At 41.3% G+C, this 25685-nt stretch overlaps 2 protein-coding genes across 11 annotated transcripts; one reads left to right on the top strand and one right to left on the bottom strand.

Moving 5' to 3' along the window:
* Positions 1–563: 563 nt before the first annotated feature.
* Positions 564–8763, bottom strand: LOC139460325 (uncharacterized). Of its 2 annotated transcripts, none has more exons than XM_071241819.1 (3): positions 8619–8763; positions 4256–4307; positions 564–795 (listed from the first exon to the last, which is right to left on the bottom strand). In XM_071241819.1, exons 1-3 carry the CDS (start codon positions 8761–8763, stop codon positions 585–587), a joined length of 408 nt encoding a protein of 135 aa, XP_071097920.1. In that variant the 3' UTR covers positions 564–584. The 2 variants fall into 2 exon arrangements, with proteins under 2 accessions (XP_071097920.1, XP_071097927.1); XM_071241826.1 differs by having other exon boundaries at positions 4256–4304; positions 8619–8749.
* A 2681-nt stretch (positions 8764–11444) lies between these two features.
* Positions 11445–24090, top strand: LOC139460340 (carbohydrate sulfotransferase 9-like). 9 transcript variants are annotated; one of them, XM_071241882.1, is made up of 5 exons: positions 11445–11520; positions 17710–17818; positions 19949–20004; positions 20867–21028; positions 22458–24090. In XM_071241882.1, exons 2-5 carry the CDS (start codon positions 17710–17712, stop codon positions 23580–23582), a joined length of 1452 nt encoding a protein of 483 aa, XP_071097983.1. In that variant the 5' UTR covers positions 11445–11520; the 3' UTR covers positions 23583–24090. The 9 variants fall into 9 exon arrangements, with proteins under 9 accessions (XP_071097983.1, XP_071097968.1, XP_071097953.1 ...); XM_071241867.1 differs by having other exon boundaries at positions 11459–11520; positions 17707–17818; XM_071241852.1 differs by lacking the exon at positions 11445–11520 and adding an exon at positions 11621–11722 and having other exon boundaries at positions 17707–17818.
* Positions 24091–25685: the final 1595 nt, after the last annotated feature.

Raw genomic sequence — 25685 nt, forward strand, 5'->3', positions numbered from 1 at the left:
GTGTGCGCACGAATTGCATAAGCTATCGATGCCCGGATTCTTCAACTTAGTATTTTCCCCTCTTTCATTCGTCCAGTACAGTGAGTGAGTGAGTGAGTGTGAGTAAGTTGGGTTTAACGCCGCTTTTAACAGTAATCCAGTTATATCGCGGCGTGTCAGCTTAATGTGGGAGGAAAGCCCGAAGTGATGCAGGTCTCAGACGTTTATCACTTCGGTGAAACACACGAGCACGGGTAGACCAAGGAAGCGGTCCATGCAGTATAGTGAGTGAGTGAGTAAATGTTGCTTTAAGCCGCATCAGCAATATTCCAGCTATTCGTGGCTAGGCATACAGTATAGTGAATGAGTTTGATGTAAATGTATTTTATTTATATCATGGCTTCTTGGCTTATATGGTAGGAAACAGTGATGCACATCTAAGACGTTTACCACTTTGGTGAAACTTACGCGTACGAATTTGACAAACCTATGAACATGATCGGGACGGACCGGGAATAAATTATGATTGATTAATGTTTGATATAGAATAAAAGACATAACTGTACTAATTTTGTGAAGCTTTATTAAGTCCAATACACCAGCGTCTAGAGGCAGCGACCCCCAGTCCTGGAGAAGCGATGGGTCCATTTCTTGTACTTGCACTTCCAGGGATCACAGCAGTGGGTGGTCCAGCCAGAACATTTGTCGTTGTACCAAGCACATCGGCCCCCGATACCCAGAACCTGCCCATCCCGCTTGACGTCACTCCCGTCACTGACGTCGCCGTCACTCGCTCGTCTCGCGGCGGAGCTTACACTGAAACAAAGAATTAGCCCTGGTAACTCACAAAACGCGTGAGACAAGTTGGCGGTGCACGGAATTTGGGCAAACATATTTGGTTTGTTGGTAGAGAGGGTGTTCGCATGTTGTGCAGGTCATGACGATGAAATTGACTACGCTCTCGAAGAAAAACGTGATGTTCAAAAGACTATAAGAGGTCGGGGTGTTTGTTTGTTGTTTAACGCCGCATTCAGCAGTATTCCAGCTCAATGAGGGGCGGTCGGGTAGCCTAGTGGTTAAAGGGTTCGCTCGTCACGCCGAAGACCCGGGTTCGATTCCCGACGTGGGTACAATGTGTGAAGCCCATTTCTGGTGTCCCCGCCATGATATTGCTGGAATATTGCTAAAAGCGGCGTAAAACCAAACTCACTCACTCACTCCAGCTCTATGACGGCGGTATGTAAATAATTGAATCTGGACCAGATAAGTGATTGATATGAACATCAATCCACGCAATTGGGATCGATGTCCAGCTATATGACAGCGGTCTGTTAAAAATCCAGTCTGAAACAAACAATCCAGTGATTGACATCATGAGCATCGATCCACCCAGTTGGGATTCGATGACATGCATCAACCAAGTCAGCGAGCCTGACCACCCGATCCCGTTAGTCGTCTCTTACGACAAGCATACATGTAGTCGCCTTTTACGGCAAGAATGAGTTGCTGAAGACTTACCGGATCTTCAAGGGTCAGAGGTCGGTGTGACAAGGCGATAACAGAAGTCTCTAAAAGTCGTTTGGTAGAAGTTAATTTCACACGAATAAACATGTCAAAGCTAGGTGAGCATTCTCCGGCGCTCTCTCTCTCTCTCTCTCTCTCTCTGTCTGTCTCTCTCTCTGTCTGTCTGTCTGTCTGTCTGTCTGTCTGTCTGTCTCTCTCTCTCTCTCTCTCTCTCTCTCTCTCTGAGGACATGCACATATCCATCGTACTACTTGTCACGGACCACCCGTTACCCCTTTCTTCACAATGGTACATACCAGTCTCAGGTGGGGGGACCTCATACTTTGTCACACGGGGTTAAGTCACAACTCAACTTATCCTTGCTTGCCAGTAGTTTTGTTGGGGTGATTTTACGTCGCTTGTGGCAATATGGAGGTCATTTGGGGTTTAATGCCGCTTTTAGTAATAGAGTGATTTTATTTCGTTGTTGCAATGAGTAGAAAGTAAGAAAGAACTATTCACACAATAGCGAATGTCTCGTGGAATCCAAGCTCGTTAAATATGTTGAATGATGTGTTTTAAATATTATTCCACTACAATAGTAAATCAGGAGGAGAAATGTAAGGCCACTGAAACATTGTTTCAGTTAATTCACGTGGTGTCAGCTTCACTTTGGAGGAAAGGTCGTTTTGCTCTTGGTGAAATCCATGAGTTCTGATATGGTACTGACAAACCAACGACCACAATCAGGGCGAAAATAGGATTCGAAACATTGATCATAGGATCGCGGCACGCTCAAGGGAGGTAATTATACATTCAGAGTTGCGTTGCCTTACATTTTCAGACTCTGGGCCAGTGATTGATATTATGAGCATTGTTCCACGCAATCGGGTTACGATTACAGCGCTCAGCTCTGTCACCGGTCCTGGCTGCCCAACATGTTTGTTTGTTGTTTAGCGCCGCAATCAACAATATTCCAGCTATATGACGGCAGTCTGTAAATAATCGAGTCTGGCCCAGACAATCCAGTCAGTAGCATCACGAGCATCGATCCACACAATTGGGATCGATGACATGCATCAACCATGTCAGTGAGCCTGACCACCCGATCCCATTTAGTCGCCTCTTATGACAAGCATAATCGCATTTTAAGGCCAGCATGGGTTGCTGAGACCTATTCTACCCTGGATCTTCATGTGTCTAATAGCAAAGCTTAGCTTGTTTGGTGAAACCCACGAGCACTGGCATGGTGCTGACAAACAAAGGATCATAATCAGGATGATTCGAACCCACGACATAGAATCCTGGTATGACTAAGGGACGCAACCCTGCAGAGCGAATTGCAGCGCCTTAGTCGACTGGGCGACTCGTGTCCCGGGAAAGCCATGGATGCATAGTAATTATATCCTTATAAAAGTTATTAAACTAATAATTATTGCCTCAGAGACTATATAATTTTAATGTAAATTTCCTTCTACCCTTCCAAAGAAATTCCGGGCCAGTATATGTTCCAGTATATATGCTTGTATTGATACAATGTGTGACTCGCAGTGTGTCACGCTGCCCCGATAGTCAGGGCGCATGCAGATGTTGCATTTATTACGTCGCCCTGGGCTGATCACGTGCAGGCTGCGGTGATAATGACACATACTTCTTTGCAAAAATAATGATTGCGATGATTGTTGCGTATATGTATTTTCCCAGATACATTCAAAATATTCGTAGAGAGTATTAGAATGTCCCGATGTCACACACTCCGTAATCGACTTCCAATCACACTCTATTTAGGGGCGTCGCCTTCGTGTGGCTAAACACCAGATGCTGTTAGTCAAAACTCGTGTCGAAAACAATCAATGTTGAACACAATGTTCACCTGTCGTTTTTTATTGTCCGCCTTACTCTATTTATGCTTTTCAAATTTATATTGGTCAAGCATGTGTATGTCCTAAAGTATTACAATCTGCGAAGTTGCTGCGTAGACTTTATTTGCCCTTTAAGCACCTGGGCCCCGTTCCTCAAAGCGACCTTAGCGCTACGATGATTGTAAACCTATGTTAAAGTATTGGACTTACGATCATCTTAGTGCTAAGATCGCTTTGTTGAACGGGGACCTGGGCAGTTCTAGGCTGCATGAACTTTTGGGTAATTGGTGTTCATAAGTAAAACAGCTCATCAAGGGGTATTCTTTCAAGAACAATCAGCTCCAAGAAGTCATTTTCCTTTAATGAAGTTACATTAAGAACGACTGATTCAAGAATTCTAACAGAATTCTTATTGTTCTTATCCGGGGCACTTTTCTAATCTTAGTAGGTGAGGTGACATGGGGTTTAACGTCGCGTCCAAGATTATTGCACTTATGTAGCGACGTGCATGTACGTGTGTGTGTTTGTGTGGCCGCTTGTACCAGTCCGGACTGATGCCGATTTATAGTGCTAGCTCACTGAGATACCATGCCGCAGTTTAACATGAATACCCCACTCAGACACAGTATACTGACTCCGAGCCGACCAGTCCTTGTTTTAGCCCTATAATGCTGAGCGCCAGACAGGGTAACAACAAGTACCATCTTTTAACGTCTTTTGGTATGAAGCGGCCGGGGATCGAACCCCGGACCTTCCGCTCTCCGGGCGGACGCTCTACCACGGAGGCGGTCTCTAATCAGAGTAAAACATCAACAATGAACGAATGAATAAACTAGAAATATGTCTAAATAAATCGCACATTTTCAAAGAAAGGAAATACAACGGTTGAAAACCAATACTGCATTTGTTACCTGTCGATCATTTCTCGGACGTGTCCATTAATCTCCTCTGAGTTGTCGTCTGCTGCAAATGAAACGTAAAACAGGAGCTGATAATGAAAGACAAAGATAAATATGTCCTATACTGCTTAAGGGTAGATGTGGCAGCCCCGCTTTCGCTCGTCATGCAAATGATCCGGGTTCGATTCCCACTCTTCTGTCCCTGCTGTGACATACCTGAAATACATTAGGGATAAAGCGTACGTACATTCAGGTTCCATTCTCGACTCCCTGAGGAGAATACAAACCACACTGCCTTTTATAGGCACTACAGAAGGTCTGCGTGCATTTCACTTTCCACTCTAATTCCCATGCCATCTCACACCCGTTACCTATGTGTTGCTCGATACACAGAGGAGAGTTTAAGTAAAGATATATATAATGTTTTAAGGTCTGTATTTAATAACGGGCATTGCTGTAGTCGGGACGTAACTTCTGCGCTGTTCAAAACGGGGTTCAACCCAACTCACTCATTCAGGCAATAATGGTTGATTGCGTGTCATCCTACACCGACGAAGGACCATAAATGCTCATGCTGTCAATCACTAGTTTGTCTGGTCGACATTCGAATATTTACAGGTCGTCATACAGCTGGAATATGACAGAGTGTGACGTTAAACAGCTGATAAACAAATCACTCAACCAGAATATAACAGCTGAGACTATCATTCAATCTTTAAATGAGTGAGTGAGTGAGTTGGGTTTTACGCCGCTTTTAACAGTATTCCAGTTATATCACGGCGTGTCAGCCTAATGTGGGAGGAAAGCCCGAAGTGATGCAGGTCTCAGACGTTTACCACTTCGGTGAAACCCACGAGCACGGGTATGGTGCTGACAAACCTAGGAACATAATCGGGGCGAACCGGGATTCGAACCCACAATCATAGGTTTCTGGTGTGCCTAAGGGACGCAACTCTGCACAGCGAATCGCGGCGCCACCCGTGCCCCCTTCAATCTTTAAGAAAGCGGACAATTACGCACATTTATACAGGCAGTGAAAAATTAAAGAGAGAGCCATACCCACGTTATTGCGTATCACTACCAAGTTTTACGAGATTAGAATAGATGGATGTTTATATCAATTTAACAATCGGTCTGGGGCATACAGTTGCTGGTGGTAACAGGACAAACAGCCATCAACCAATTATAACCGTCATCGTGGATTGTTAACCTATGCGACATCTAATGCATGCTGCACAGCTGTTGGTATTACGTATGATGAGGCCGGCAGATGAGGCAATGTGACAGCTGGCACCCGTTAAACTACACTACCGGGCAAAGGACAGCATACGCCCATCTTCGATGGTAGCTAAATGAAACAAACACGAATTGGTTATTCCATGGTGATGTATTTGATACAGGTACCAAAGTTGTGGACCCGTGAAGATCCGGGGTAGAATGGGTCTTCAGCAACCCATGCTTGCGGTAAAAGGCGACTATGCTTGTCGTTAAAGGCGACCGACGGGATCGGGTGGTCAGGCTCACTGACTTGGTTGATGCATGTCATCGATCCAAATTGCGTGGATCGATGCCCATGATGTTAATCACTGGATTGTCTGGTCCGGACTTGATTATTTACAGACCACTGTCATATAGCTGGAATATTGCTGAGTGCGGCGTAAAACAACAAACCAACCAAAGTTGTGTTTTGGACCTTATGTTTGGAGCGTGTCGGCGACTGCTTTCAGTCTCGTAACGTTTTGATAACTTTTACAATGTTTGGGTCAAATCTAACCATCAAGTGTATACTTTCGTTTGCCCGGCAGTTTACAACTGAAATAGTGTTTTAACCAACCCTCTATATTATTTTTATGTATTATTTTTTTTTCCTTCTGATTACCGAAACGAATATCGTTTTAAATATATTAATGTATTCATTTCCACAAGGTTTTTATATCATGGGGTAAACAATCGTACAACTATTAAGAAACATTTTCATAGATATAATTTATGATTACGTTATGACAAAACAACGTCCGTGTATATTGCAGACTACGATGCCTCAGATGACAGCTCCACCGGTGCCCCGACTGTCAAGTTATTTTTTAACAGATTCAAGAACTTATGGAATACTGTGAGGGACATTTCCACGATCTCGCATTCTCGGGATCTCGACCTTTGGAAACGAGCTAAATATGCTCAAAACATTGGAATGCGAGATCGCGAGAACGCGAGATTTGGCCAAAAGTCTCGTGTTTGGGGCATATTTTGCTCGTTTTCAAAGGTCGAGATCGCGAGAATGCGAGAATGCGAAAAGAAGTACACAAGGACACCAGCAACAATCAAAATCACAAAATTACGTTCATGGTACCGCATATCTGCAAGGGTAATTGATCCCCTCCCACATTGTACTAAAGGAGAAAGATCCAAGTTGCACTTGAAGAATTTTACTCGATGGCAATTTTATTGTTGTATTTTCAAATCATTGAAACATTTCAACACAAGATAGGTTTTGTTCACGATCGCAAATCATTTACAACTAAACACTAAGCGTGTAGTGTACTCATATTTCCACAAGCCCAGTGCAGAGATAACCCACTGGCTATACCAATTGCAGACGCATTAACCATTTCTCAAATAGGTTGGCTCATGGACGATATGCGCTTACAGGTATATTATGCGAACAGAAGTATTCATGATTAATTTCAATGAAAATATGCACCATAGCCCTTCTAGAATTGCTCCTCGTGGAGATTCCGTTAAATTACAAATAATGCTGGGTTTGCTTTTTGGTTTGTCGTCCGATATCAGACACATCGCGATAAATATTTCCCATCTCAAAAAGATCTCGCAGGTTTTAAACTAGAAAGGCTACAGCCTTACAAGCTTTTAGTATTCGTAAACTGAAACGATTTTGAACAGCACTGACGTGACATTATTGTTGTTCCTTGGCTTCTAAAACGGTCAGGTACTAATCTATACCATAGAGCAAGTAATGTGAATAATGGATTGCGATTTTGTTGCGAATATGAATTATCCTAAAAGTCAGTTCCCGAGAGAAATGTAATCATAACATTCGTAGAATGTATCTAAGTGAGGGTGTGAAATTACGTGCCGCTAACTGTGTTTTGTGTTTACGATATTTTCATTAGTTATGTTACGATCTATAATGATGTTACGATCTATAATGATGTTAAGATCTATAATGATGTTACGATCTGTAATGATGTTACGATCTATAATGATGTTACGATCTATAATGATGTTACGATCTATAATGATGTTACGATCTATAATGATGTTACGATCTATAATGATGTTACGATCTGCAAAGTTGTATATACCTATGGGAATTGTTCTCTACATCAAATTCCACTTCATTAATGACACAAGAAAACGAGAGTATTAACACAATATAATATTTGTGTTACACTATTTCTATTTGATATTAATCATATTTCAAATGTAATTAATACGCATTAATGATTTTATCAATGATACAATTTAATTCTTATTATCTGCTGTCTGTAGCTAGTTGCGTATTTTCACCTACTTCTATACGCCAACTGAACGGAACATGGTTTTGAGAGAAGGTCTGAAAACAAACCTATTATTTCACAATATTATGGAGAGGTGATGTTGGGCTTAACGTCGCGTCCGGGATCATTATTGCACTTACACAGCGACGTATGTGTGTCTGGCCTGCTTGTACTAGTCCGGACTGATGCCGATTTATATGCTCGCCGACTGAGATGCCATGCCGCAGTTTAACATGAATACCCCACTCAGACACAGTATACTCCGAGCCGACCAGTTCTTGTTTTAGTCCCTTAATGCCGAGCGCCAGACAGGGTAACAACAAGTACCATATTTGAAAGTATTTTGGTATGACGTGGCCGGGGATCGAACCCCGGACCTTCCGCTCTCCGGGCGGACGCTCTACCACAAGATTACATATGTTATGATTACCACAATATTATGAACATATACTATTTAAACACATAAATCCTGTGAGCAGTGAGAACTAAACCCAAAATCATTTATATTGACATGACACCCAAACAGAGTGAATTCCATGACAGTTTCCTGAAGGTAAGGGGGTCACGGGTGGCCCAGTCATCTAAGGCGCCGCGATTCGCTGTGCAGAGTTGAACCAGAAACCTATGATCGTGGGTTCGAATCCCGGCTCGCCCCGATTATGTTTCTAGGTTTGTCAGCACCATACCCGTGCTCGTGGGTTTCACCGAAGTGGTAAACGTCTGATACCTGCATCACATCGGGATTTCCTCCCACATTAAGCTGACACGCCGTGATATAACTGGAATACTGTTAAAAGAGGCGTTAAACCCAACTCACTCACTCACTCCTGAAGGTAAGGAATAAAGAAGTCACTCACCCAATGCATGGCTGAGGCACGCCAGGGCAACGAGACACGCGAAAACGTGCACAAGTAGGCTCATTCTTGACTGTAAAATCGCAACACCCCAGAAACAGAATCTTCTCAGTGAATATTCCCGTATGTGGCCCCAAAGCTCACACATTGACAATTTATAGCAGACATGAGACTAATGGGGGCAAGACACGACCTTTCAACGTTACTGACGATTGAGGCCAGGATATTTCACCGCGTCAACAAAATGTCGCCCTCGTCACATTCAACGAGAGATTCAATAATTAAAGACACTTATGAAGATTTGCTGGTATCTAATTGTGAGCCATTCAAATTAAATGTTATCCGGCTTTATTAGTAGCTTTGATATGACATGTAATGAAGGGTGTGACTGTGACAGTGAATGTATGGCATGCCCCCGATCTTGTGTTGACACAAACTGTATTGTGTGGTTTAACAGCATCATTCGGGACACGCATCCGTTTAATGATAATCACGACTGGCCGGTCACAAATGCTAAAGTAGTTAGAATGTTGCAAACATTTGTAGCTACAGCAAACCGGTTAATTGCGTGCCCTACAGTGTCGTGTGAGTGAGTGAGTGAGTGAAAACGTAACGTCGTATCGGCATTATGTCAGCCATATAGCGACGAGAAAAAGTTGATATATACACAGTTTAGTCATGAATACAAACATATTCAAAAACAGATACATGAAACATACTTGGCATAACAATATTATTTATACAGTTTAAAACATGGACTATAAGCCACCAGTAACCAAAGCTTGGCCATATATATATATATATATATATATATATATATATATATATATATATATATATATATCCAATACAGAACAATGCAGGAAGTCAATAATATTTGGCAAGTCTACATTACTGAAAATAAAAAAGTTTCTTGGCTTCATTCTATTATCTTCTATTAAGATAATTAAAGATATTTTTTCTGTAAAATACGTCCATTTCAGAGATTAGATTTACAAAGGTTTCGAGTGACCCACAGTGGAGTGTCTTATTGCACTGATCATGTTTTGGGTAAAAGCTAGCGGCATATCTCATCCAAGCGATATCTCCTGTGGGAGCCAGTTTGGATGATAAATTCCGTTTGACTGCAATATTGGGCAACTTAATTAAAACAAACCTCAGCATTATACAACATATTTTAACTGAATAAATGTAACTGAAGTCCTAATTCATGCTTACCACCACTGCACCGGAACCTCTGTGTTCTAGCAGGTATAATACACTACTCAACGTTTGATAAGGATATTCTGAGTGTCCAGGCAGGACGGAATGTGGCTGGGTGACGTCGTACAAACAGCATTCTCTATTGTCCTAGAACTGACTCATTTTAGGCATCATTACAAATAATAAGTATTTTTTTTATAACATTCCCCTTAGCTCTGTTTGGGGTTGTTTAACAGTATGTAATACCATAATATGACAAGCACCACCCTGAAGCATTCATTTCGTGAAGGGCGGTCGGGGAGCCTAGTGGTTAAAGCGTCGGCTCGTCGCGCAGAAGAATCGAGTTCGATTCCCCCATGGGCCCATTTTCCGGTGTCCCCAGCTGTGATATTGCTAGGGGGCATGGGTGGCCCAATCGTCTAAGGCGCCTAGATTCGCTGCACAGAGTTGCGTCCCTTGGGAACGCCAGAACCTATGATTGTGGGTTCGAATCCCGGTTCGCCTCGAATATGTTTCTAGGTTTGTCAGCACCATGCCCGTAAACGTCTGAGACCTGCATCACTTCGTGCTTTACTGCCACATTAAGCTGACACGCCGTGATAAAACTGGAATACAGTTCAAAGCGACGTTAAACCCAACTCACTCACTGTGATATTGCTGGAATATTGCTAAAAGCGACGTAAAACCATACCCACTCACTAACTCATTTAGTGACTATTGATAGGACATCTGATCAACTAATTTTACACGAATGCATGAAAATCTCATAGTGTTGGTTACAATTAAATATATTCCATAACCCCACACATTTAATGTCTCATTATAACCATCCCTTATAGTTAAAAGACCTTCCCCTTTTACCAAACTTATTTCAACTGTATTTAGAGTTGAAGACTAATTAATAGAATAAAACTGACCCCTTGCTGTATGCAATGTATCCAGATGACAATACACAACCAGCGCAGACTTAATATAAACCTATTTCCCTAAACGACCTCAACCAGTCAACAGATGTCAACAGATGAAATCCATGGATTACGTCTTTCTATTGACTGTCCCACCCAACGGCAAGGAGTGCGCGTATACAGTACTACACAGCCCAGAGTAGAGCATGCGCAGCCTACCAAGTGAACCATGCTTACAAAGTTTGAGCTGTACGATTTTTTTCAAATCAACAACAAAAACGTTTCACCTGTACGAGGCCCTACAGTGATGGTTGAATGTACAACGAGCGTCACAGTGTCTGCACTATGAACAACAAGTGTAAACATCAACTGAGGCCATGTAAAGGTGATATAAATATAGTTGCCAGGCGCTATCCACCCATGGGCCTATGCATCCTTATTCAAAAACATTTACAAAGGCGCAAAGCCCTATAAAAAATAAATATGTACAACGATCTTAGAATTATAAACAATGAATAATCAGAAAGCACATCTGGAAACGGTCACTGCGCGTTGCGCATGCGAGAGTCTATTGATTATTTATAACATACACAATGGGATGAAACAGGCGCCAAAGATTAAGGCTATACATATTGTGTGTGACACTTCACACGTGGAAGTATTCAGGTTTGATGTCATCACCGCACAGCTTCCATCGATACCATCCGTAACCAACTCTTCGGACGTCATAAAAGAATAATGGCTTGTTTTGCTATATCCTTCTAACGCTTGTATACCAAGTGACAAGATACATTGTGGTGAGTATTGGCGGTTGTTAATGTATAGCAATTCCCGCAAGGTTGGCTGTAATCAATAACGTTAAGTGATTGCGACAATTACACCGACCGAAACAGTAAACGTTCATCTGTGTGACGTATCACCGTTTCCAGTCGTCCGTCGCTGTGGCGGGTCGAGGGTTTCTCTATAGCGTTCTATACCTTTTGGTTGTACAAGTTTAAGGTGAGTGGTGGGGTTTGGGGGTTGTGGTGTGTGACGTCTAAATGGTTTTAACAACTCCTATTTTAATAATGTGTTTACCGTTCTAACGTTATGCGTCTCCACATTAAAGGACACATATATTGTCTTCAAATAGAGGTACTATGGTAGAAATGTAGAAATAAGTGTAACAAAAGACAAAACTCTCACCAATCATAAGAAATGTCTGCTAAAACTGAGTCCACTAGACGAATCCGACTTATCATAGCATGTGTTTATGAACCACTATTAAATAGTGTTTTTTTGGTTTCGTTTGTTGTTTAACGCCGCACTCAGCAATATAACGGCTGTCTGTAAATAATCGTGTTTGGACCAGACAATCCAGTGATTGACATCATGAAAATCGATCCACGCAATTTGGATACGATGACATGCATCAACCAAATCAGCGAGCCTGACCACCTGATCCCGTTGGTCGCCTCTTACGACAAGCACAGTGGCCTTTTTACGGCAAGCATGGGTTGTTGGAGATCGCGAACAGGTGAACGTATCCTGCCCCACCGTTGGCACCCTTTTCACGCATGAAAACATTTTGGCTGGTGTGTACGTGGTTCACGCAGTTCAGTCGATGAAGCTGGTGTTTGGCCCATTAACGATAGGCAGATAAGAATACAGTATCTGCTGAACAACGTTAGCTATAAAACATTCACACCTTTGTTCTGCATGACCTGACGTTGTTCTTGTACGCTAACGTCGGGAAAAGTAAAAGGAGATAACGCCAAACATGGACGCTCTGCTAAATCGTGCAAGTTATAGCTGCGGAGGCTGTTGTATAACTGTCAGCCATTCCGAAAAAAAGCAATACTTAGCCATTTCGAAAATAGCATTACTTCAAAACAATGCTTTTGTTTGTTTGTTTGTTGTTTAACGCTGCACTCAGCAATATTCCAGCTATATGACGGCGGTCTGTAAAATAATCTAGTCTGGACCAGACAATCCAGTGATTGAAATCATGAGCATCGATTGGGATCGATGACATGCTTCAACCAAGTCAGCGAGCCTGACCACCCGATCCCGTTAGTCGCCTTTCACGACAAGCATAGTCACCTTTTACGGCAAGCATGGGTTGCGGAAGACCTATTTTACCCCGGAATCTTCACGGGTCTCAAAACAATGCGTTCTAAATATGATTAGTGTAAACATCATATTACATGTCATTGAATCCACGCTACCATGTAAAATATATTATTTGTCATTTTGAAACATATATACATGGCACTGTATATTCAACTGATACTGAAATGTTTAACTTTAACCAATCATCAGACAGACCAGTCAAGTGTGACTAAGTGTAACTGTGCAGCTGCCTGATCTTACCTACTAATTATTAAGCTCGTTAAGTGATACAGATTAACCAGATTATGATTGTGTTTGTAAGTTGCGCTTGAACCGTGTCGGGTTGATGGTGTTTTATTAGGCAAGAATAGGAGTAGTTTTTTCAATGATATAGAATATAGGAAACTCAGTCAAGATTAATAAAAAACTTTTAACCGTTGAGTTTGTTTTTCTTTATTTTCATTAAATTACATTGTAAGGTAGAATAATAACACGTTATATATGGCAATAGTGTAATGAAATATATCCTGTAAAATCACACGTTTCATTGTATATTGTGTATATAGTGTCTTTCTAATAATGTAATCATTATAACATTATTCCTTTTGTAAAATGATAACATTCCCGTCCGCTGTATGAATGGTTATAATGAAATATGTTCCACATTAAAGTTGAATAAATATATCCTGTAATTAATTCACATTTCTGGTGAATACCTCAAAAAATTTTTTATTTCTGTATGATTTGATGATTAAAAGTGCATAATAAACCTCTCCTGTAATTTAATCAAAATGTCTGTTTTTTGGTCTGTTCCACTTTAATGAAAGGTAAACAGGTACCTATTACTTAACTAACCACCCTTGACTAATCCTGGTATGGGATATCTGACAAATGGGATGTCTGACAATTGGACGGTCACCGTTTACCCAAAGCGGACTAAGCCGAGACGCTGTGAAACTATAAAACTGTCCCAAATGGCTTTAAACACAACTCACTCACTCTTATACAGTTGGTTGGTTGGTTTGTTGTTTAACGCCGCACTAAGCAATATTCCAGCTATATGACGGCGGTCTGTAAATAATCTAGTCTGGACCAGACAATCCAGTGATTGACATCATGAGCATCGATCCTCGCAATTGGGATCGATGACATGCATCAACCAAGTCAGCGAGCCTGACCACCCGATCCCTTTAGTCGCCTTTTACGACAAGCATGGGTTGGTGAAGACCTATACTACCCCGGATCTAAACGGGTCCTATAAAGAAAGAAACTAAGATAGATGTACATATATATGAAACTTTGAGCGCCAGGACACCTGGTGTCATGCAAAAAGTTCAGCGAATACTGCGAACTTCTATTTGTCATATTGCAAAATTTAGAATGATTTAGGACAACGTATCGACATAAATTATATCAGTGTGTTAAGGACGGGTCACATCGACATATTGATCCTCATTTGAGTAATCACACAGAATACGTCTTGTACAATCCGTTCCATATGTTGCCTCATACGCCAAACATTGGCTGCTGGGGTCAATTCCAGCCCGCATTTCCCTCAGTGATAAGTAAGATTCCGTGTACTGGCTCGCTGAGATACCATGCCGCCAGACTAACACTTACTCAATGAAAACATTTCTTTAAAATAATTATATTTTTTTCCTTCAAAATAACCTTTCCTCTCCTGCTGTTTCAATGTGGATTCAAGGAAACCAGACTTGGTTTAGTTTTATCTAGACATGCCTAGGATTTTGTAAAAAAGAATATCTACATATATATGAATTCCAAGTCATGGCGAAGGACTACCGTGCCGCAGGTTAACATGGAAACCAAGTCAGACACAGTATACTGACATAGAGCTGACCAGTCCTTGTTTTAGCCCTTAATGACAAGCGCCAAACAGGTTACAACAAGTGCCATCTTTTAATGTCTTTTGGTATGGCACGGCCGGGGGATCGAACCACCAATTTTCCGTGTAGATGCTCTGTCACCTTGGCCACGGAGGCGTTAAATTGTTGATAAAGAAAAGAGGTTGGTGACGGCATGTGGTGATATTGACTCAATTTAATATTTTCTTAATTTCATTGCTTCATTAAGCAGATGCTTGATGGCGACACGTCACGTGAGGCGTTATCATGATTAATTATCCAGAGGTAGGGCCTTCTGGCTTCGGATTGGTCAAGAAGAATACTCTGTTGTTGCTGCAGTTGGACTCAATTCAAACTCCTTACGGAGGCAGGGAGTTCACTGACTATAAAATGTCCTGTTTCGATCCTTTGCCGACCGAGGCTGGAATTTCGGAGTTCTGTTTCGGCTGGACTAACGAGTCTATGTATTCGTATAGTATCGTGAAGTCACTTCAAATTATTGTGTACAATCACTATGTAACATTGTCTCCACATATGTATTGTATGCAGCAGTTGTACTCACGGATATTATATCTTTGTACTCTTGTTTTGTATATGGGCCGGAGGCCTTAAGTACAATAAAACCTCTTGAACTTGAACAAAATCGCGTAACGAAATCGACATCTGGTAAACTGCCTTGCAGATTTCGGTCGATTGCAGGATTTGTAAAGCATTTGTACCGTCAACTGGGCGTCTTCAGATATTTTTTAAATCTTTGCACGTTTAAATCAAGGTGCTCACTCAAGTAAGTTGATGCATTTCGCGGGGCAAGTCGCGTTTGATAACGATATAGATCCATCAGACCGGATTTACTGGTCGCCGCCATTTTGTTTGAAGCAAATTCAAGTAATATGGTGGAATCTCATTGGTCAGTAGGAGGGACACACATTGTAGAAGGGACATAACTCGTAATAGCCACTGGTGGCGTGGACTCGACTCGATTACTGACAGACCGCCGCCATACAGCTGGAATATTGCCGAGTATGGCGTTAAACAACAAACAAGACACCAGCAAAGCATGTCGGTTGTGGCTGTGGGTCACGGACATCACGAAGCAACAGGGGGCGTGTTCAAATCAATTGAGGGACACAGCTTGGTTATACAGTCAATAAGTCATGGATTCATGTAACATAGTGTGATTGTCAGTCGTGACGTGTGACCAGCATTCAGAGACAGCACTTCAAAACTGTGCTTGCTGTTGATACTACTTGTGAAATCGCCTACATACATGTATGAACAGATTGCACAGAAGTAAAGAAGGCGTTATTGGTGTAAGTAGTACATCGGGTATGTACAAATACTGAAATTTAGTTACTTTGCTTTTATTTAATTACGAAAACTTGATTTATTTGAACGACTCGTGATTCTTGTGTGGCGTTTATTGTGAATTTGTTGATTTTGTTGAAGTTGAAACAACCATTAACGATTTTCATACAATTTCTTAAACATGACAAGTTATGCCTCCTGCAACATGGAATTTAAAATTGATATAAGAGCACCGCCTTTGCAAAGCTGTCTATAAATCTTTTTCATAGTTATCTAAATGTTGATTTAACAATTGCTCAAGATATCTGATTCCACATGTTCAACTCTTTGTCCGTTAATTATACAACGATCTCGTATGAGATTTAACATGAACGGCATTTGTTTTCTGGTCTTTGTATTGCGGTGTTCCACAGCATCACGCTAGACTCGAGAACCTAATATACGATGGAAGGAAGTTATAAAACTGGCGTCTAAGCCAGACCCTTAGCACTTTACGTTCAATGGAGGCATAAGTGTGAGCATTGTTGCCAAAGGTACAATCTGTGAAAATATTAAAAAATGAAACCAATATTTTGATATATCTGTCAGGTCCTCTCTGAAAACAGATTATTCTATGAACAGAAACAAGGAATACCCTTTGGTTTGAAGACAAAAGCAAAAGGACACCATTTGACTTGTAAAATATATAAGATTCGCGACACTATTTCAAATATGGAATCCTGAGATTCCAGGGCAGCGTGGAGCCGAGTGGAACATTTATGATACTCAATTACCGGCATGATATAAAACAAGCATCTACGTGGTATTATGTAAATACAGAGGGTTTTTAGAATCATAAAGCGCAATAGTATATCACAGCATTTAACAGAATATTCCCGACAATAACTGTAGTATTTTCAAGGTGTCTAGAATGCCTAAATCTAATATACAGAATAGCGTCCCATAGATCAGGATCCGCTTATAGTGGGTTCGGTTATGATCCGTGGATTTAGGCATCAGATGCGGCTTCGCGGGACTTGCTAAGCTGACACGCCGTGATAGCCTGCCGGGCAAAAGAAAGTATACGTCCATGTTGACGGTGTGTAAATAAAACAAACAAGAAATGGTTATTTAATAGTGGTGTTTAGATACGGGTATCATCGTTGTGTTTTAGACGTTTAGTGTGCAGTGTTTCGGCGACCGGTATCAACCCTTCGATAACTTTGATAATGTCTTGGTCAAATTTAACCTTCAAGTGTATACTTTCTTTTGCCCGGTAGGTTATAACTGAAGTAGTGTTTAAAGCGGCGAAAACGTCTGTTACATCTCACTCATGAAATCGAAAACGTCCCCAGTGTATAAACAGCCGTCGATGTTGACACAAGCAGGGCAGTCCAAAAGATCACCGCTCGACATTTACCCACCACCGTTTTGAAACACATACATTGCGTGCAAGAAGCATGGTGGACATACCTACATTGCAAAACCACAATATATTCCTGCGTTCAGGGGTACAGTGAAAGGATGTTAATGTAGGTTTTAAGTGTTGCATTAACTCTACAAACCTACTCATATTTGCTCACGAAGCGCTGAGTATGACGGGCATAAACAGAGGATCGTTTTAGTTCAATACTTGGCACAGCGTGTTCTCTGAGATATATAGATTATATATACCTCATTATGCGAGCCTATAATGTTTCACGCGCGACGGATTAACTTTTGACAACTATTTCCTGATTTCAGAAGATGGTTTGCCTGCGACGATGTAGATTTTCGAGGCAGCGAGGACGGACAGTGACGAGGTTGATTGTAGTTTTACTGGCAGTCGGTGTCATTGTGCATGTTTCGACTAACCGTAAGTAGAAAGATATTGTATATTCAAGTTAGAAAGTAATATTTATATATACATATATATAAATAAAAGGTCAAAAACTAAAATGAAAATGTCAAAAACAAAAACGAAAATGTCAAAAACTAAAATGAAAATGCAGAAAACTATTTCCACCGCGGTGGAAATATTATTAATATTTTTGTTTTTGACATTTTCAATTTAGTTTTTGACCTTTTCGCTTCACTTTTCAGCAATTCAGTATCTACGTTATATATGATTTATCACATATTTGTATGACAAATCGTGTTAATTTGCAACAGGTTACGATAACAGTAAGTGAAATATCAAAATATTGAAAAACAGACTCTATGTCCCTTATGGGCCACCGTAGATTTCTTTACATACCCAGTTCTATTTTAACCTTCGCGTTTCAATTTGGAAAATCAACACGTAACAGCTGTCCCGCCGTGACATAATCGACAGTCAGTCAATCCTAGTGGCGTTCCGAAACGGACAACTAAATTAGCCGACCAAAGGTTCTGTGTTCAGTCAAGTTGCAGTTTCACCTCTCATGACATCATCTAACCACACAACATGTTATGTGCGAGTTAAGATGTTCCCCGTTGTTTCATCTGCATAATAGCGGGGTGGTCGGGTAGCCTAGTGGTTCAAGCGTTCGCTCGTCACGCCGAAAACCCGGGTTCTATTCCCGACATGGGTACAATGTGTGAAGTGCATTTCTGGTGTCCCCCGCCGTGATATTATTGGAATATTGCTAAAAGCGGCGTAAAAAACATACCCACTCACTCACCCGTCTACATAATTATAAGTTCTCCCTTTTTCGTAGCTAAAGTGAGCTACTTCAAACAAAATCGATGCATTTACTGCGCAAAACAGAATACGCGAACAGCCATTGACGTCATAATCAGTATTCAATCGATTCGATCACAATAGCCTATGTTGGGTACTGTATGTCGTGAGGAATTCTTTTATGGGTTAATCATTACACATATAATCATAATATTATCAGACAATAAATCTACTATGGAATAACACTGAATAAAACACCCAGATCGTTTTTTGTTCATCTTTCACAAGGTGTTATACTGGTAGTTTATAGGAAACACTGTTCGATATAAAGGAGTATTTTTATACTGTTTGCACCTACATCGTATTTTGTTTTTTTAAAGGCCCGTGGCCTACAAGTCCTGATTAAAGTTTGTGTGTAAAAGATGAAAAAGACATATTCGGGCATGTCAACAAAGACAGGCAGCGGTTAATTTCTTTCATACGAAGGTGTACAGTCGTGGATGTTGATTTTGTGAATATGTGCGATAGTCCAGTCATATTTAGCACCGGAAGTTGGCTTGATTTGGCAAGGGTGGAAAAAAGAAAAAAGGCTAGTGGACGCTCTTGCCTCGGGAAGATGGCCTTGTGAATGCATGAAACCTAGTTTTGGTCTCCCCCCACGTTTATATAGCTTAAATGACGTCAACAAACTTGATTTGCACTCAAGTTCTCCATACGTCGGTTATACCCCCATTACACCGGACGGCGACCTTTCTGCGACCGTTCTGCGTTCTTAAGTTTTGCCAGGTCGGCGTTGAAGGCAGAGGGGTCGCAGAACGGTCGCGTAGAGCGCACAAGGGAGGCAGAGGGAACGCTCAGCCATCGCCAAGAGCGCCACTGTCGCTGAAAAGTTTTGAACCGCAAAGAAGGCAGAGGCATCGCTGAAAGGTCGTTGAGCGATTGCCATTGGTCGTAGAGGGTTGGCAGCGCGGTAGTTAGTTGCAATAAGGAGGCAGAGGGGAGGCAGAGGGAACGCAGAGGTAACGCGGAGGTAACGCAGAGGACACGCAGAGGGAGCGCAGAGATATCGCACAGTGAACGCCTAGGTCGTTCAGGGAACGCAGTTACATTGACAAAAGTAACATATTTAGTCGCAGAAGGAAGGCAGAACGGTCGTAGGAGAGATTACACCAAAAGAGAGTTTTCTTGCGTATGGCGACCCCACTACGCTCTAGTCAAATTTTAGGACGCAGAAGTAGCGCAGAGCGATCGCCGTTTGGTGTAATGGCCCCTTTAACAAGTAATGTTATTTGAATGAACAGGCATGATCTGGTGATCAAGAAGATTCATTGATTTGTTTTGCAGGTTACGTCTCGGTCTGGAGTATTGCAAATGACAAACATCTTATTCCAGACTTCCTAGTAAGTACTGCAATAGCGACTTCGTGTATAAAATGTTAATGTGTATGTCAAGGTTTCACACTCAGATGTAACTGGCCCCGCACATGACTCATGATGTTCTTTCGGTCACACGAATTCGTATGAATGTTCGCACAATGAGGGGTTTTGATATTTTTATACCTCCTCAGTTATGGATACTGAAGCCCGTTCGTTCGGAAAGTTCGCTTTTCCGGCTATTGTGGTTGGAAACGTCCACGCTTGAACAATAGGTGTTAGTCCGGGTGATCTAACAGGGACTGTCTGTATTAACGGGGGTTGACTGGAGATGACACTTTCTACAGTACTAAAGTTGATACACAGTCAAACCTCGTTAATATGGACTGAATCGTACACAGTTCAAATCACCAGGGAGAACAAATCAGGTGTCCGGATTAACGAATCAGGTCACGGAGTAATGTCCCTTTATTCGGGTATAGACGTTCTCAACAGTAATTTCCATGCAAGTTAAGTAACTACATATATATATATATATATATATATATATATATATATATATATATATATTGCCCAATACATTTCACTGTGTGTTAGGAGTTGGAGTATATTCCACTTATGTCAATATCAAGTAGTGTTTGCTGTAATGTGGGAGGAGAGCCCAAAGTGACGCAGTGCATAACCACACATGAACCAGTCTGGTCTTGACAAACTAATAATGAAACGTATAATTAAAAATAAGAATCGGAGCTAATTCGTATCTGATCCGAAAACCAGCGTTTCCTGACACGATTAAGGAAAGTGAAACAGGAAATTGCGTCTGATGTCAGCACGCAAACGAACATTTATTACTGCCACTTTTGCTGTATAATTTTGTTTTTGTTATTAGGCTAATGGTCTAGGTGTTATTGAAAAAGGTCTGTCGAAAGACCGCCATCAGACCCTCGATCTAGCATATAACTGGACGTACAAGGGAGACAGGGGATATTTGATGAAACTGTATCACACCATTCTCGACAAGGCCCTTGGTGACGTGCAGGAAGTGTATAAAGTAAGTACACGTCAGCCTCGCTGAGGTAACCCATCTCTGCGCTGCTAGAACACTATGGGCTAGCCTGTAGCACTGTGTAGCCACAAGTCAGTTTCAAAATAGTTTGTAGGGTTTGTTTCTTTGTTTGTTTGTTGTTTAACGCCGTACTCAGCAATATTCCAGGTATGTGACGGCGGTCTGTAAATAATCGAGTCTGGACAAGACAATCCAGTGATCGACATCATGAGCATCGATCAACGCAATTGTGATTCGATGACATGTACAACAAAGTCGGCAAGCCTGACCATCCGATGTCGTTAGTCGCCTTTCACAAGCATAGTCGCCTTTTACGGAAAGCATGGGTTGCTGAAAACCTATTCTACTAAGGAATTTCACGGACACAAGAAATGGGCTTACCATTGTTCCATGTCGGGAATTGAACCCGGGTCGTCGGCGTGACGGGCGAACGCTTCAACTACTGGGCTACCCGACCGCCCTGTTATTTTAGAATGATGTAAAAGAGATAGAAGAGATACAATGCACTAGATATTTGGGGATGGTGCATACACTGAAACATTGGGAATCCAGCTAACACCGTTGGGAATCCAGCTAACACCGTTGGGAATCATGATACGTTATGAAATGAACATAACCACAAGTGGTTATTCCGGAAACTGGTTAATCCGAGCGATAAGCATTATACTAATGCTGAAGGAAGAGAGTTAACCCCCATTTCCCGTCTAGGTCTGGACAATGCTATAACTACCCTGGCAAGGCAAGACATTGTTGTTGTGTAATGAGAGCAATAATGATATGCTCGATACGCATTATAACAAATTTAAACCATTTGCGACCAAGCAGACTAACACGAATGTAAACCTGCTGGTCCTGCATGTTGGCCCGAACCTACTACTATTAATGCAATAGATCGATGCACGACTAATGCAATTAGCCGCCCAACGCTTTATGAATATGCATATTACCTGTTGAATCTCTTTCATATGCCTATGTACAGTGTATGCCAGCCAGACGGAGAAGCCAATTTGGTGTCAAGCATTTTATAATTCTATACACCCAGTGTACGATTCATTTGGGGAACAAATCCAAGATCAAAATTTGAACTTTATTTTTCAGAGCATCCTTGTACAATAACAATTATTTTCATATACTATTATTATATTTTATTCATTCATTCATTCATTCATTCATTCATTCATTCATTCATTCATTCATTCATTCATCCATCCATCCATTCATTCATTCATTTAAAGGTAGGTGGGATGGGTCGTGATTAAAACCTGAGGAATTTGAGGAAACAATAAATCGTACACTGAACATGTTTTTGGTATACAAATGTAAATGTATTAAGGAAACCTATATAAGCTGTATAAATTGTATTCAAATGCATTCATCCATGACGTTACGAAATATTTTCCGTTTTTTGATAAAGGAACCGTCTGAGACGATATACGAGAAACGACGCCAACATGCCCAGAAAGCATGTGGCACCATTCCTGGAAGCAACAAGGGCGTGCGCTCCACCATCCGTACCCTCTGGTACATGGATCGAACTAACATGTTGTACTGCTCTGTTGCTAAGGCAGGATCCAGCTTCTGGCGACGGACTTGGAAGGCAGTGATTAGTCAAAGGGGTGACATCATACACTCCCCATATGAGTATTCATACGAAGATTTTCATTCAGGCCCCTTTCTGTTAAAACGTCAAAATAAACTCACAGACAGCGACGACAGCCTTGAACATCTCGTTAATTCCTCGTTGAAATTCATGTACACCCGTGACCCATACAGCCGTATTTTCTCTGCATATGTTGATAAAGTACTGGCTCCTAATACATACCTATGGGGGCTTGGCAAAAAAATCATATCGGAATTCAGGAATGGTTCTTCTGAGAAAAGCCGTTCTTGTGGTCATGACGTCACATTTGGGGAATTTGTCAAGTCCATCATATCTACGCCCACTGCATCACTAGACGCTCACTTCATCCCAGTCTCAGAGTGGTGCGATGTATGCAGTCTCCAGTATGACGTCATCGCCAAGATGGAAACCTTCAAGGCTGACTCGCTGTATCTAATGAATAAAGCGGACATTTTAGGTAAGCATGTTGAGGTTAAAGACTTTGGAATAGAATACACCGCGGACTCGTTCGTGGACTATGTCACAAGGACATTTTTACATAGGGGTGCTTTTGGCAAGTGTTTAACGTTCCATGCGGCCATTCGTCGCTTGTGGAGACAGATGCAGATAGCCGGATCTATTTCCAAGGAGGAACGGTACCCGTTAACACCGGCTGAGAGCGACTCGATAACAGAAGTTCAGTTGATAAATATAATGCTTGGAGCATACAAGCGAACATCCTCGGAGTCAAGGTCAAACAAGAAGGAGGCTTTCTTACAAGCCTACCAGCAAGTTCCGTTGGGTGATCTGGAACGGATACGGGAAAAGTATTCAAAGGACTTTCTGTTATTTGATTATGACGACAGGCCAAAAGAACTTTTTGACAAAACCTTACAACTGCGCCTAGCATTTAATTATTTTGATGTCTTGAAAGAATAATCACCTTTAATAACATATATTGTTTACTTAAAGTACACTGTTTAAGGACCAAACGGCCAAAAATTCACACATGTTGAATAAAATATCAGTTTACTTCAGTTATTTCCAATTTGATTTACTTAACAATTAGGTCGATATAGTAGCCCGTTGGTTTTGTTTTACAAACGTACCAACATTCTTTATTTGTCTTTATTTTACTAAACTGACAATTCATTTACATCAATTACAAAATATTGCTGATGTTTTCTTTAATTTCCATCACAGCTTTGGGGTTTGGGGAAAATCAGGGTCAACTGGTTTTGTTTTACAAACGTACCAACATTCTTTATTTGTCTTGATTTTACTAAACTGACAATTCATGTACATCAATTACAAAATATTGCAGATGTTTTCTTTAATTTCGGTTTTTGGAAAATCAGGGTTAAGTGAGGAGTTCTACTTTTATAGCGAGGAAGTTTGCGACTTTCATTTAGTTAATTGCTTATATATTTTTAACTTGTATTGTCGTTTGTGGAAATATTGTAAGCGAAATAAAGTTATTTTATGTAAAGATTGTGTGCTGTATGATATACTCTCAATAGAGATAAACCCATGGAGATTAATAGTGCATCATATCGCCAGTACATGTACTAGGAGGCGACAAACCAGGATGGCAAAGATGACAGAGCTATAGCTGATTCGACGTTACACGTGGATTCCCTAGACAAACGTTTAGTTCCAGAAACAAAGTTAGCTTATTTATAAATATATATCTACAAAATAAAAAGGAAAATCCGAATGGAGCCCAGAACAATGCTTAATATAATTAATCTGAGCTTGACAAATCATTCTAAACTGAGTTGGAATCTTTTTTTAGATTATTCTCTAGGGTCGGGGAGACAGTATGGACTCCCCTACAGTGTGACCTAAACTTGTGTCGTCTCCTCCAAACAGTGTGGATCGTTATTCACGCTGTTCAGCGCTGGTCTACCTGTCCAGGCTCAGTGGGATAAATAGCTGTGATGTTGTTCACAGGAACGTAGAGTGAGTGAGTGAGTATGGATTTACGCCGCTTTTAGCAATATTCCCGCAACACCAGAAACATTGTACCCATGAGGGAAATCGAAACCGGGTTTTCGGCGTGACGAGCGAACGTTTTAACCACTAGGCTACCCCATCTCCCCCACAGCAACGGAGATGGACATTCACTTTTTGTGGAACGGGTTATCATAATAACCGTCTTCCCGATGCAAGGGAGATAACTAACTGTAAAAGTCCAGTTGGAATACATGGAAATGAGAAAGCTGATAAATTGGCAAAAACTGCTTTAGAATGTGATGAATCAGAACAGGATGATACAATTTTACCTTCCCCTGCAGAGATGGCACCGTCAGTATGATACATGCTAAAACAAAATGGCAGCAGATATGGGCATCATCCTTAAAAGGACGCCATCTCTATGGCATCGTTTCTTTTATTACTAAATTACACATATCTAGAAATAACTGGACAGAGGAGGTACTCTTAACCAGTCTTCGTCTTGGGCATTGTGGTCTTGGTGCATATCTCAACGTTATTAATAAAGACATTTCTGCAATCAGCTTGATAATATGGCTCATTATTTACTGCATGCCACAAGTATGTCAATCAGCGTAAGGCAATGGTGGAGTCTCTCATAGTTCTCAATACTGGCCTCTCATTGGCTGGACTTTTATGTTCTAGGAATATTGTTCGCCATGACGTTCAGAACGTTATCTCGGTTATATTAAGCCGTGTGGCAGTTTTACTAGTTTATAAATATCCAGGTACTTAGCAAACCTTTATTATGGGCAAGGTGTAAATGGGCCTAGTTGCCCGAGCGCCTATAAAACTTTAAATGATCAATCAATCGTCAGCCAGTTTCCACGTGGAAACTGAACTGTTTTTAGTCAGTTAACTCCCTTGCCTCGGAAAGAGTGAGTGAGAGATTGGTTTAACGCCGCTTTTAACAGTATTCCAGTTATATCACGGCGTGTCAGCTTAATGTGGGAGGAAACCCCGAAGTGATGCAGGTCTCAGACGCTTACCACTTCGGTGAAACCCACGAGCACGGGTATGGTTCTGACAGACCTAGAAACATAATCG

The sequence above is a fragment of the Haliotis cracherodii genome, unplaced genomic scaffold (assembly GCF_022045235.1).
Source record: "Haliotis cracherodii isolate W230 unplaced genomic scaffold, xgHalCrac1.p SCAF_1, whole genome shotgun sequence".
Taxonomy (NCBI): domain Eukaryota; kingdom Metazoa; phylum Mollusca; class Gastropoda; order Lepetellida; family Haliotidae; genus Haliotis; species Haliotis cracherodii.

Excerpts from the sequence above, each read along its gene's own strand:
- LOC139460325 (XM_071241819.1), bottom strand. The coding sequence starts at position 8,763 with ATGTGTGAGCTTTGGGGCCACATACGGGAATATTCACTGAGAAGATTC. Across the intron at positions 4,308-8,618 it reads GTGCCTCAGCCATGCATTGG|CAGACGACAACTCAGAGGAG; the intron begins GTGAGTGACTTC and ends TTTCATTTGCAG. Across the intron at positions 796-4,255 it reads GTCCGAGAAATGATCGACAG|TGTAAGCTCCGCCGCGAGAC; the intron begins GTAACAAATGCA and ends TCTTTGTTTCAG.
- LOC139460340 (XM_071241833.1), top strand. The coding sequence starts at position 15,951 with ATGAACAGATTGCACAGAAGTAAAGAAGGCGTTATTGGT. Across the intron at positions 17,819-19,948 it reads TGTGCATGTTTCGACTAACC|GTTACGTCTCGGTCTGGAGT; the intron begins GTAAGTAGAAAG and ends TTTGTTTTGCAG. Across the intron at positions 21,029-22,457 it reads ACGTGCAGGAAGTGTATAAA|GAACCGTCTGAGACGATATA; the intron begins GTAAGTACACGT and ends TTTTTGATAAAG.